General features: G+C 40.3%; 1 protein-coding gene across 1 annotated transcript in view; it reads left to right on the top strand.

Annotated features, from left to right (window-relative positions):
• FMN2 (formin 2) overlaps window positions 1-14180 on the top strand; it is a 371607-nt gene that overhangs the window by 77281 nt on the left and 280146 nt on the right. Inside the window, 1 exon segment of the mRNA XM_045983452.1 lies at window positions 7346-7493. Coding sequence (XP_045839408.1) covers window positions 7346-7493 — 148 coding nt within the window.

Raw genomic sequence — 14180 nt, 5'->3', positions numbered from 1 at the left:
CCTTTATATTATCCTGCAACATTTTCAACGGCTTCAACTCTCCTATAGATTGTCTTTTTGATGTTACCCTTATTATTCTTTTGTATTTGTCTTTTTTATATACCCTTCTAGGTTTATAACTTCTGATTCAAATGCCTGCCAGGGATGCTTTGAGCGATCACAGTCACATGTTCTGTTTAGAGTTGATTAAGTGAGTATAATATAGTGTTAATTGTGTCAAGACTGTGGCAGAAATAGAAGTGTGGCATGATGCAATGATTTAAAGAAACCTAGAGTGAAGCGTGTGCACTATGATTATAGCTACAGAAGACATTCAGTGTAGACGATAAAATATGCAGGGCTTGCTGTCATGTGTGGTACTGACGAGGTTTTATGTTTCTTATTTCTCCTACCCCAAAGCGATTCTACAGAGTTGTGTCATTGGTTTTTGTTGTTGTTGTTGTGGTTTTATAATTAAATTGTCAATGCAAGCCAAAATATTAAGAGTACAATTTGGTCCACTATCATAGATCTATGTTTTTTCTGACAGTCATGAAATAAAAAGTTCAAATGAGCTAAAATAAGCCTATAAATGGATCTTTCATCATTTATCAACTGCTAATTATGATTTATTGCTGGCTTATTACAAAATGAATTACAATGATTAGTAAGAAAACAAAGATATCATTAAAAAAATTAGCTGCCAGTGGAAAGAAAAAGAAAAAAAGACAAAGAATAAAATGGAGCCGGGAAAGAGGCTGATAAGAAACACGTATTCTGGAATCTGAAACATGTGGCCGGTGGGCCATGTATAAGTTTTTTAATAGCCAAAATAATAAACAAATTTGGTTAACACAGTGGTCCATAAGATGGAAAAAATACAAATAAGCTTAAGGCGCCATCTAAACATTTAGTTTTTTCCGTTAAGCTATAAAATTCTAAGATGGGGAATAAAATTATCTTCAGAACTCTCCTGTAGAAAATATTGTGCGATGGGATGAATATTTTCAGCTGCTTCTTTTAATGGACAGAGCAGCCTCCCTTTCTTAGTGTCACACCCATGCACAGCTTTCAGGTGAAGGAACTCTTGAGGCCAGTAGGACCAGGTATAGGTAAAAGGGCCCTTGGGTGGCTGGAGGTAGATTTTATCTGTGCACTCGGTGGGGGAATAGAATGTATGTGAAGAAATGGATGAGGGGCATACTTTGCTGCTGTTGTTGTTTTTTCCCTCAGTCAAGCTTAAAAATATTTATGGAAAATTGACATACAGTGTTGTCAAGTTTCAGATGCATAGCACGGTTGGCTAAGTGGCGGACTCTTGATTTCGGCTCAGGCCATGATCTCAGGATCCTGGAATTGAGTGCCACATCTGGCTCCACGCTCAGCAGGGGTCTGCTTGAGGTTCTCTCTCTGTCCCCCTCCCCCCACTGTCGATCTCTCTCCCTCTCTCAAATAAATAAATAAAATTGTATACACTATTCACCACAATAAATATAGGTACCATCTGTCACTGTACAATGTTATCAGCATTATTGACTCTAATTCCCTGTCCTGGACTTTTCGCCTTCCTGACGTCCCTGTTTTGTTAACTGGAGGTTAGTTCCTCTTGAATCCCCTTCACTTACATCTCCTATCCCTCCTGGCAACTACCAGTTCTCTGTATTTACAAGTCTGTATCTCTTGTTTGTTTATTCCTTCCTTCCTTTCTCTCTCTCTCTCTTTCTTAAGATTTTATTTATTTGAAAGAATGAAAGTGAGAGAGATCACAGAGGGAAAAATAGACACAGACTCGTCACTGGACAGGGAGCCTGATGCAGGGCCCTCTCCCAGGACCCTTAGGTCATGACCTGAGCTGAAACTTAACCAAATGAGCTAGCCAGGTGCCCCTCTTGTTTGTTTTCTCATTTGTTTTTCTTTTTAGATTCCACGTATAAGTGAAATCATATAGTATTTGTTTTCCTCTGATTTATTTCACTTAGTGTAATAAGTCTGTCTGTGTTCCAAGTGACAAGATCCCATTCTTTTTCACAGCTGAATAATAATCCAGTGTGTCTGTATGTGTGTGGCTGTGTGTGTGTGTGTGGGCACGCGCCCCACATCTTTATCTGTTCATCTGTTGATGGATTCTTCAGCTGTGTCTCTATCTTGCCAATTGTAAATAATGTTGCAATGAACATAGGAACAGAGGACCTGAATAGACATTTTTCCAAAGAGACAGAACAGATGGCCAGCAGAAAGAAATGATTCTCAACATCATTAATCATCCGGGAAATGCTAGTCCAAACTGCAATGAGATAACACCCCACACTGGTCCAAATGGCTAACAGCAAAAAGACAAGAAATAACAAATGTTGGAGAGGATGCGGGGAAAATGTTACCCTTATACACTGTGGTGGGAACGCAAGTTGATGCAACCACTGTCGAAAACCATGTGGAGTTTCCTCAAGAAATAAAAAATAGTATTACCGTATGATCCAGTATTCCGCTGTGGGTATTTACTCAAGGAAAACTCAAACACTAATTTGAAAACATATATTCATCCTCAGTCAAACTTCTGATATTTGATGGGGGATTGTACTTCCTGGAATATCTGAGATACAGTTCTATATTTTACCACTGAAATACGGATTTATTAGCCTGGTGGACACTTGAGCATGGGCAGTGCTGAGAGTTTCTGAGGAAGTGAGGAACCCCAAAGTAAGATTTGTTCTCACATGTATGGATATCCCATCTGATGAGTTCTAGGAATATCAACGGGCAGGGCAATACTTCCTCTCAGAGAATAGTTTAGATTGTACTTTAACATACAGATTAATGGACAATGAAATTTTCTTGCATAAAGCACTATCAGAAAAATATTAACCTGACATTTTAAGGTGATAACTAAATCCTCACTTTGACTTGAAAAATAATGAAGCATTCTTAGACTGTCTAACTCTATTATATTTTCCAGTGGGTTCTCTAAAACAAACTATGGATTATAGCTCTGAGTTATTTTGGGGTTATTATTAAATATTTGCCAAACGTAACTGTTCTTTCTTTTTTGAGATAGTGGGCTTATGGCCTCTTTATGTCCCTTTTAGTGTGTGATTTTAAGTCTTCTGATCTGCCCATGGTGGAAAGCTTATATTTGTTTTCTTTAACAGGAAGAAATGATTCAGTTCAACAAAAGTCAAACGGATTTCAAGAATTTAAAGGAGTGGGGGTAGTGTCATGGGAACATAATCTGGTTTTAACCCAGATATAAAATTATGATTTGATTTGTCAAAAAAAAATTTTTTATTGCTCTTGACTCTTGTAGTTCCTTAATACTCATGGTGTGTCTGCTCTGTGTACAGAACAATATTCTGGGGGAAAGGAGGGTTTCAGGATATGGTAGTTGGAGCGAAGGGCTTATAAGCGTATTGGGGAAAATAACAGATTTCTGAAATGTTAGAAAAAAAATAACAACAGAAAAAAAGACATTTGTGGATGGTGGAGGAAAGACCACAGAGCAATCATTAATTAAATTCAAAATTTAGGAACAATCAGTGCAAATGCCAAGACAACTCTGGAGACCAGAGTTTGCTGAATGAGCTTCCCGTCATAAAGCAAAGATGTAGTGTGAGTTCTGTATCTTGATATGTACATATGATGACAATTTTGAATTCCTCTGAAAAGGATTTTTTTAAATACAAGAAATGTCCTGGGGCGCCTGGGTGGCTCAGTGGATTAAGCCGCTGCCTTCGGCTCAGGTCATGATCTCAGGGTCCTGGGATCGAGTCCCACATCGGGCTCTCTGCTCAGCGGGGAGCCTGCTTCCCTCTCTCTCTCTGCCTGCCTCTTTGCCTACTTGTGATCTCTCTCTGTCAAATAAATAAATAAAATCTTTAAAAAAAAAAAAAAAAAAGAAATGTCCTAATCAGACATAGACTTTAAAAAGTTAAACAAATAGTACTCATGATGTGTTATTTTTGAATAACAGCATGTCATTTTCATAGCTCTTTCCACTTAGTATTTGCTCCTGCTTCATGCCGACCCTATAAAAAAGACTGGTAGGCATTTTTCCTGATTTACTGCTGAGAACATCAAGACCTGGTAAAGCTAAGAGATTTGTCTACGGTGCCACACTGATAATATGTTAGGCATTTCATCAACTCCCTATTTTTCTTTATATTGCATAAATCCTGATAGGGTAGGTAGAACCAGTGACTTAATAGTTTTCTTTTCCATCTGATAGCCTCAAAGTACTTTTCAGTACCCTGTTGAGTAAATGAAGGAAGATAAGATTACCAGCTACTGCCACGGCTCATATTGACAAGCCGTCGTTTTATTTCTTTTGTGTCTGGTGATTCTGTTAATCCAGTAGACAAGTAGGGTTATCATCACGAGTAGTCATTGTCACATCGTCAAGCTAGGGGAGATTTCTAGGACCCGTGTACATACTTCACGTGCTAAAGGAGTTCTCGGTCCATTTGGGGAAAGATCAGATGCACTCAGGAAAATGGTAAGCCACTAACCTGGGTGGCAAAGCATGACTCCTCAAAATGAGGGGTGGCAGGTTCTGTATCAGTGTTCTGAGGCAGGAGTGGCCCAGGTGAGGTGGGACTTCAGCTAGACCTTCCCCGAGGGGTTCGATTCCATGAGGTGGCAGAACTGGGGAGGCATTGAGTGGAGTGAAGCTTGACGAGGGAACATGGAGAAATGAATTTGGGAGGGGGGAGAAAGTCATATAGAAAAATTTAAACAATAGGTTGAAGAGTTGGCATCTGTAGGTGTTAAAAAGCCTTGAAAGAAATTCATGTTTTGCTTAATTTCTCCATGCTCTGAAAGAGCAATTTTGAGATGACGTTGCGGTGTTGTGACGTGCTATGGTCCTGGGGTATGGCCAAAAAAACTAGAGGACTGACCAGAATTTATTGTTGTTGTTTTTTATTTGAGGTTTATAAAGTGCTTTTAGCATACTTTGTATTTTGGCGGATTGTGAAATCCGAAATGAAACTGTTTATCCCCTTGACTGTTGAGGCCTTTTGTTATATGGCGCCAAATTTGAGGCTGAGGGTCTGTTGCTAGGATGGCCGAGCTCTCTAAGCAAGAGTTCCTTTGTCAGCCAGGGCGTAGCTTGCCTCCCCGGGGAGGCGTTTGACTCCACTTTCCATGAAACGTTCATGTGTTGCAGACACGAAAGAGGCAAGATTCTGTGCCTGATGGTTGGCAACAGGCAAGGAGACATTCTTCTGATGCGGTGGCTGGTGTCCTGTCAGGGCATCAAGCCTTGACACCGTCCCTCACCCAAGCCTTATTCTGTTCCTGTGGGGATGAGGATATCCTCTGGCATTTTTGCCAGTCCTCATAAACTGAATTACTGCAGTTTCACTAGGGAGAGCTTATTTCTCACATCACTTTAATCAAACTACTAATTTCAGTAGTGAGAAGCTATTTCTGACATTCACTATGCTACATAGCCTTTGGCATTGATCAAGGTGAACAGTTGAAGGAGGTATGGATAGCTGAAATGCTTGCCCAGCTCTGCAGTGTGACCCTTTCTTACTTATTTATTTATTTATTTTAATATATTTATTTGACAGACAGAGCTCACAAGGAGGCAGAGAAGCAGAGAGAGAGAGAGGAGTAAGCAGGCTCCCTGCTGAGCAGAGAGCCCAATGTGGGGCTCGATCCCAGGACCCTGAGATCGTGACCTGAGGCAGAGGCTTAACCCATGGAGCCACCCAGGCGCCCCGACCCTTTCTTATTGATACAAGCCAATCCCGGGAGTCTGAATTGTCAATCACGGCCAACGTCCCTAATGGCAAAGCTTAAATCTACAGACATGTTGTATCTTACTATCTACACTGAATGATAGTTTGTGAGTTTCTTTTTTTTTTTCTTTTTTTTTTTTTTTTAAGATTTTATTTATTTATTTGACAGAGAGAGAGATCACAAATAGGCAGAGAGGCAGGCAGAGAGAGAGGAGGAAGCAGGCTCCCTGCGGAGCAGAGAGCCGGATGCGGGACTCGATCCCAGGACCCTGAGATCACGACCTGAGCCGAAGGCAGTGGCTTAATCCACTGAGCCACCCAGGCGCCCCAGTTTGTGAGTTTCTTAGACTAATTTATTAAACACATGATGGAAATAGCAATGCTTGTCCTTGATTAACCCTGTTTAATCTATAGCCTCAACATGGTGATTATGATATACACATAGATATTTTGTTTTGTTTTGTTTTTGATTTGTTCTCAATCTCTACCATACTGTTGTTCTCTTTGCTTTACTTTATGTCGGTCAAAAGCTGTGGGGAAATATTCTAAGTAAGGAAATTGTCCCAAAGAGACTGGGGGCTTGCACATACTGAGTGCATGCATCCTAAAATGGTTAAACATGTTATTCCGAAATCCTAAGGAGCCGTTTTCCAAGGTGTTCATAAGCCTCAGAGTGGCCTCCTTCGTGAGATTCCCACTTTGCTCCCTGGCACTGGGTGTAATGTTGAGCCTTCTTCTCATTCCATCCAGATTCTGTCGGTCTGTGGCTGGGAAGCACTTTCTTTGCCAGATGATCCCTGTCCAATTCTTTTATTCTTGGCAGGTTCATTTGCTTTTTCATGGTTTCAATCCTAACCAGTCCCCAGCCTGGACCCGAGATAAGTTGGTTGCCTAGGCTTTTTGTTGTTGAGGGCAAGGATGCTGTTGTCCCCTGGTGCTCAAGTACGGCCTGTCCTTTGACTTTGCTACAAGTGTTTACACCAACTTTAAAGGAACATGATATTCAAATGGCGTAAACATGCGAGTTCAGGAGGGCTCCGATCGAATGTCTGGACTTTCTGATCTTAGGATTTCTGCAGCCTCACATGGCATCTCTCCCACCAAAGAAAGACTTAGATTTTGCTATGGAAAAGAAGTTGAGGGGCCCCTGGGTGGCTCAGTTGTTAAGGGTCTGCCTTCGGCTCAGGTCATGATCCCAGGGTCCTGGGATCGAGCCCCACATCTGGCTTCTTGCTAGGTGGGGAGTCTGCTTCTCCCTCTCCCACTCCCCCTGCTTGTGTTCCCTCTCGCGCTGTCTCTCTCTCTGTCAAATAAACAAATAAAATCTTTAAAAAGAAAAGTTGAGACAAGCATGGTCATGAAAGTGAAATGAATGTGTGAAGGAATGTATGAGTCTACATCAGGCAGTGCGCAGTGCTGATTTACTGTTTTATGGATGTGGATATGCAACATTCCCAGATAGTGTGTGTGTACATGTATGATAGACGTGTGTGTTCATATGGGATAGAAATGACGTTGTAGTGCAGTGACCGAAAAACATTGTTTTTTTTTTAAATAACTGAATTAAAATAGCTCTACATTCATTCATTCATTCATTCATTCATTTATTTATTTATTTATTACTACAGCAAGATCAACTTTACACCTGGGCTGCGGTCAGCCAGCCCACTCACTCACGGGACTACACGGAAGGGCAGTTTCCCAGGCGAGCCTCGTCCGTTTGGCCACCGTCAAAGCCTTCTGATGAAGACCACGGGCCGAAGGATGCTGAAACAGGTGCGACCCCGGGGGCAGTTTCTCGGGTTACGATCTGCAGCTGTCCCCTGTGCAACCGCTGGGAGTCTCCTTTCACTGAAAATTGTTGTGCTCAATCTTCGAGGCTGCTACGTCAGAATTTTAGGGAAAGGAACACTGGAATTACCCAGTTATTATTGTGTAGATGCAAATTTGTGAACTACCACTTCAGGTGGTGAGCTCCACCCACTGCCTGAGATGACAGGAGTCATACACCTTGTGTGGACTGAGAACGACAAAAGGACATTTCTGTCCGTTGCCTTCAAACATGTGTCCACCTTACTTCTCCATTCTGACTCTCTTCCCTTACTGCTTTCCTTTTTTTTTTTTGAAGATTTTATTTATTTATTTGACAGAGAGAGATCACAAGTAGGCAGAGAGGCAAGCAGAGAGAGAGGAAGGGAAGCAGACTCCCCGCTGAGCAGGGAGCCCGATGTGGGACTCGATCCCAGGACCCTGAGATCATGACCTGAGCCAAAGGCAGAGGCTTAACCCGCTGAGGCCCCGGGTGCCCCTCCATGTGCTTTTCTTGATCCTCTTCGATGGGGACGCAGAGATAAAAGTTTCATTAAACAACATATTAAGTAATCTTTCCAAACCTGTACGGTGTTTAGATGTAGTTATTCTTTAAAATTTTTCTTTTTGGTTGTTTTTCTCTTTGCATCTTTTGTTGTCTTCAAGTATTTTGCGTCATCGGCTGGGAAGGTAGCGTGAGATTAATATCAGCTTTATATGAAGACTGAAAGTGGGAAAACGCTTTGTGTTTGTCTAAGGAATTGAGAATCCTATTTGCGTAATCATGTTTTGTGAAATTTGGTTGTTTAATTCCTTTTTTAAAAAAGTTTTTCTCTTTGGTATAATGAACTCCTGACTTCTCAGTGGACTCAGAAGTGGAGAGTGCATTGAAGAGCATTATTGCTGTTCAGAAATGTACCCCTCACCAAATTTTCTTCAATAGTAGCATGAGTGTTAGAGTTACGAATTTTTACTTTTTGGGGCGCCTGGGTGGCTCAGTCGGTTAAGCGTCTGACTCTTGGTTTCGGCTCAGGTCCTGATCTCAGGGTCTTGAGGTTGAGCCCCGCACTGGGCTCCATGCTCAGCAGGGAGTCTGAGGTCCTTTCTCACCCTTTCCCTCTGATCCTGCCCCCACTGTCTCTCTCTCTCTCTCAAATAAATTAATACATCTAAAAAAATTTAAAAAAAATTTTTTTCCTCATTAGTTTGTAGAGAGAAAGTCATTAATCTGGATTTGTAATAAAAGAGCGTAAGATAAGAGCATGGAGCTTTGTAAGGTCCATTGAATTTAAGAAATTATTAAATTAATTAAATTAATTAATTATTTTCTCAAGTTAAATTTAAGAAATTAAATTTCTTAATCCCTATACTCAGTTTCCTAACCTGTAGAATGTCCATAAGAATAGTATCTACCGCATAGGGCTGTTTTGAAAATTGTCTAAGTTAATCCATGTTCAAGCATAGAGTTAGCATTCAGAATGCAATGTCAAGCTTAGTATAGTTGTTTGCTATTGTTATCATTATTATTCTTATTTGACATCTTTATTACTTCCTCATGAGTTCCCTTTAAAACCAACAGTGACCCACAGTGTTAAGGATTTTATTCTAGGCCCCTTTCCAAAGTGAATGTAGTGTTCATAATCCCGTTTTGTATTCCACTGTCTGAAGGGATGCTTCTACCTTTCTTCTTTCTACTGAAGCCCAGAGTGGGGGCCACACCCAACCGCACGTGTCCCCTTTTCAATGTCTGATGCTTCTGAAACACGGCTGAGTGTTCGCTAGGTGGACTATGCTCCCTGAAATGAACAATGAAGGAAAGAGAAGAGTAGGAAACTTTGTTCCACGTAGGGCTCAGGATTTCTTGGAACACAGTACAGTTGATCAGGGGCCAAGGTCTAGAGTTCCTTAATGCATATATCATCAGGGATGAAGGGGTTCTAACATGATAATACCTGAAAATAACCACATAAAAGCATAGTGTTTAAAAAAAACACACACACACAACTAAAAGTATTCCTTCTGTTAAGTGCATTATGTTATTCGTGTTAAACACTTTAACCTCTTGGTAGGAAACAGCCAGGTGTGGATAGAGAAGAATCGATCAGTTGCATTGAGCACCGTCTTAGCAGTCGTCCATGTCTTGGGTTTTACACCATGACTAGTGTCATATTTTCATTTTTTTCTTCCCTCGTATGCCTTTCCCCACTGTTTCAAAATATTAAACTTTATTAAACTAAATATTAAACTAAAACTTCGAAAAGTTTTAGAAGAAAAAACTTTAAGGCTCTTTAAAAAGCTTCAAAGTGTATTATTGATTTTGTATACTGAAGGAGGACTGGATGGAAAGCTAGTGATAATCTAAATTTTAGTTTGGTTAAAGATGATAGTTGAAATCGATACCAGGAACTTTTTAACTTCGTTTTCTCGTTGTTATTTGGTGTAGCTTGCAAAATGCCAGATCAAGTAATTTTTAAAATAGTAACTTGTATCCTTTTATAATATGCATTCTTGAAGGGGAGGATGGAGGTAAGTAGAAGATAATTTTGTGTAGTGACTTGTTTTTCTCCAGTTGATCTGTTAAACACCTGAATGGCCATATAGCTTTCTTTAGTCCAAATGATCTAATGGCACTTTCTTTTTTAAAAATTTTTTAATTAAAAAAATTTTTTTAATTTAATTTTTTTCAGTGTTCCAAGATTCATTGTTTATGCACCACACCTACTGCTCCATGCCTATGTCTAATGGCACTTTCTTAACCTTTTCTGCTGTGACTCCGTGGGCCATTCTCATTCTGAGGGCCGGACCACTCTCTCTCTTCTACTCAGTCAGTTGTAAGTGAGAGGGTCAGTAATACAGCAAAAACCTTACATAGAATCTACTGCTTTAAATATATATATTTGGTGAAACGTTGACAACATAATTATTAATAGTAATGAGCTATTTGCAGTACACTTAATGACTGTGGCCATACATTGCTGTGGAGTGACGTCATGGTTAAAACCAGTATTTGCAACACGTGGCCCCTTTCAATTTTAGTTGAAAATAAAAGGCTTCAATGACTTTTTTCTTTTTGAAGAAGAAGGATTTTCAATTACATCTTAGAAAACTGAAAACTTGTTTCTGTCTTGTGGCTCATTTTCATTATTGATTCCTAATTCACATGTCCGGCTAATGCAGGTTTCTCATGCATCGGACTTACATGTTTTTGTAATCCCTTCTCTGAGAGAGGCTTTTCTCCACCTTTCATATAATGGTGAAAGAACCAGCCCTCCTCTATAGGGATTTGAAGTGCAGAGGTCAGGGTGAAACCGTGGTGCCTCTCCCCACCAGTGAGCTGGAGAAAGGCTGCAGATTCTTGGGAATCTTTTGCAGTCGGCATTGTCTCCACAGAAAAGCCCGAGGTGTGAAAATTGACCTTCTGAAGCTACAGAATGCCTCCTGGAAGAATAAGGCTAGTTGGAAAGGAAATCAGGAAGGAATGTTCTGCAAGATTTGGTGGTAGAAACATGGATAAGGAAAAAAACCTTTCCATTTATCTTGTTTCCTCTTTATCTTCTCTCTCTTCATTTTTCTTTACTTATATGATGCAACACCCTCTGTGTTTCTTTTTTTTCGAGTCCCATGGCATTTGATTCTTATCTGTATCATTCATATTACTTATGCATGATGATTTTTCTGTTTGTACCTATCTGTCTTCTTTGGAGACTCCCCACATTTCAAGACCTCTGGGCACATAGTATATATATGTTTAAATATTTAAGCCAGTAAATTAAGATCTTTTGTTGAAAAAGATCGAAATATCTTCTTAGCACATTCATGGAAGCATTTGAGGGAGAGTTTTGTGTGGGTGCTGAAACAGCCCATGGGCCATTTCAGCTCAATACCAAGTTTCAAAAGTTATTCACTGATTCACAGAAATCAAAGAGATAATTAACTCCAGTTTTCAAATTTATGAAGAATAGGGGCAGGGTGTCTAGATGTGTATAGGGAATCAATGATTCTTACTGTGTTTTAGAAACATCAATACCCTTATCTTTCTCTGAAAATGTAAATGGCCAAGAGGAGTGCTTTTGGGAAGGCAATCTGGGGACAGAAAGTCGGGAAGGAAACTATGTGGAATGAGAGTTGATAGAAACGTGGCAGAGACTTTTTATATAGAAATGCTAAAAGTCGTGCTTACAAGCTGGCTGAAAGCAGTGCGACCCATCTTAGCTCCAGAAAAGATTTGAGCAGCATATAAATATCTAAGCTGCTATACGAAAGAATTATAATGGGCAATAAATCAAAGGAATTTAGGATGGAACAATAAAATGAAGCCAGGGTAAGGTAGCGTGCAAATGTATCGCAGAAGCGCTCGGAATTTGCAAAGGTAGGTGGAGATTTTTCCTCAGGTTTAAAACAAAGTGGGAAGTGGGGACAATTCTATAATCATCCCCTGTGTCCATGAGGTTAAAAGCAACAGTGTCTCAGAGACGCACTTCTCTGGCCTTCTATATAAAAAATAAGTGTTTCTGAGGGTTCCCCGTAAGGTCCTGTGTGGCACAGTGCAGACAGTACCATCCGCTCGTTCCCAGGAGTAGCAGTCTGAGTGCTTTAACAAGTGTGCAGTTGGGATAATGAAGAAATTCTCTAAGGAACCCAGGAAGGTTAGATAGTGTTCTATTTCTCCTCTTCCCACTTGATCAAGGCATGAAATGTGCTGGAAGAGACTGAAAGATTGACCATGTCTCCTTCTCCTACAGATAATTTTTCGCCCTCCTCCTTTTCTTCTTCTTCTCCTCCTCCGCTTTTTTTTTTTTTTTTTTTTTTTTGTAATTTTGGCTTGCATTTCTCTCTCATACATGCAAGTTCAGTCTTGTGTGTCAATATCCTTTGTTGACAATGACGGGCATATCCATACTGTGAGATAATCAAACAAGCAGACCATAGGGTTGGGCCTTTTTAGGAAAAATCACACGTTTAACTCCATTTTCATTTATGGAAGGACATGGCATACCAGAATTAAAAACATCTCCCATTTATTAGGCCGCTAACCATAAGTCATACTATTTAAATAAAGTTGAATAAGTTCTTTCTCAATTAAATTGACTAGACTTGAATCAAATTGATGTATATACCATTAAAGAAACTTTTAAAATTATTTTCTGTAAGTGCCTTTTCACTTAGTGTCAAACTGTCTCAAGACAGCTTAATTCATTTTTAGAAGGCATACTTTAAATGCTTTAAAAGGGTGATTTAATTTATTTTCCATTCATAGCAGAGAGGCATGTCTTATTTCTCTCTGTAAATGTAAAACTCATCTGATATGTTTTGTTTTACAAGTCATAGGCTTATTTTGTGATGATAAAGAGATCATTTCTGAAACATTTGGAATTGCGGGAGCCCAGAATTTTAGATTATCGCTTATTTAGAACACTTAAAGTTTTGCCAGAAATGTTCTTTCTCCTACTTGGCTTCACAGTGATGTTGTTGTTGTGTGTGTGTGTGTTTTTTTTTTTTAAACAGTCTAGTTTCTGAATTCTTAAAAAGGGTGAGAGGAGGAGTTGGCAGTTTTAAATGTACCTTTGAGAGGGCTCTCCCTGGGTTACTCTTTAAAAACAACCATCCTAGTTGATGAATACGTAATGGGAACTGTCAGTTCCGGAGCTGAGCGGAAGGCAATTCCCGGAAAGCACAGAAGCTGGAGGAGGAGGGTGCCGGCAACAAGTGTCATGGGCATTCGTCCCTGAGGTGATCATTCTAAGAATGTTAGAACTCAGTGGATTTCTCAGATTCACTTGCCCCGGGACCCTAGCCTTGAGCGGACACTCAGAAACCCGCTTACTTATCATTTGCTGCAAACGTGTCCTTTTCTCTCTACTCCCACGACTCTGTCCTATCTCATGCTTCTCTTCTCTCCTTCCTGTGCCTTCTTTGTTTTTTCTCTTTCTTATTTGCTTTCTCCTTAACTTTTATTTTTCTTTTCTCTCCGGTCTCTTCATTTTACCTTTGCTTTGCGGTCCAGCTATTCTGTACTTTTTCATCATAAAATCTTGGCACTCTAGAACTCATGTGCTTCAGTTTATGATTTGGAAGAGCGCATTTTGCCATAAATTTCTCTTAGATGTTGTAAGACGCTGATTCAGAGAAACGCGTATCGTGGGAGATGCGGTTGGGGGCATGAATGCAACTCGGTCACCATGGAATTGGATGGAGGGAAAGGAGAGGTTTGGGAGAAGGAGGATTCGGAAGAGTGACTGAGTGTCTGCCTAGTTCATTGTTACGGTAAACTGGATGCCTTCTTTGCCAGCAGACCCCAGAGGTTTGCTTTTTTGGACAGGTCACCAGACCTAGGGCTATAGGGGAAACACTAGGAAACGCTATGTGTTTCCCTCCCAAGAGCCTCTGGGTTCTCCCTGCACTACCCAAATAGAAAGAAGAGGGAGAAAAGTGTTCGCCATCAAAACAAAGCTGCAGGACCTTATCTAGAGTCTGTTGTGTTTGGGGATACGGAGGTAACTAAGAAAAAAAGAAGTGTTCCAGAGTTTGGATTTGCTAATGTTAACTGCTGGTTGGCTTTGATGTTGGGATCCTTATTCAAAATCGGCTAACTCTCGTGGTCAGGTCAGTGTAGAGATTTGTTGGTATAAGAAAGAAGAAAATCCCTTTTCCATT

Source organism: Meles meles, chromosome 17 (genome assembly GCF_922984935.1).
Source record: "Meles meles chromosome 17, mMelMel3.1 paternal haplotype, whole genome shotgun sequence".
Lineage (NCBI taxonomy): Eukaryota > Metazoa > Chordata > Mammalia > Carnivora > Mustelidae > Meles > Meles meles.
Note: the sequence above shows the minus strand (reverse complement) of the source record. Positions and strands in the feature narration are given on the sequence as shown.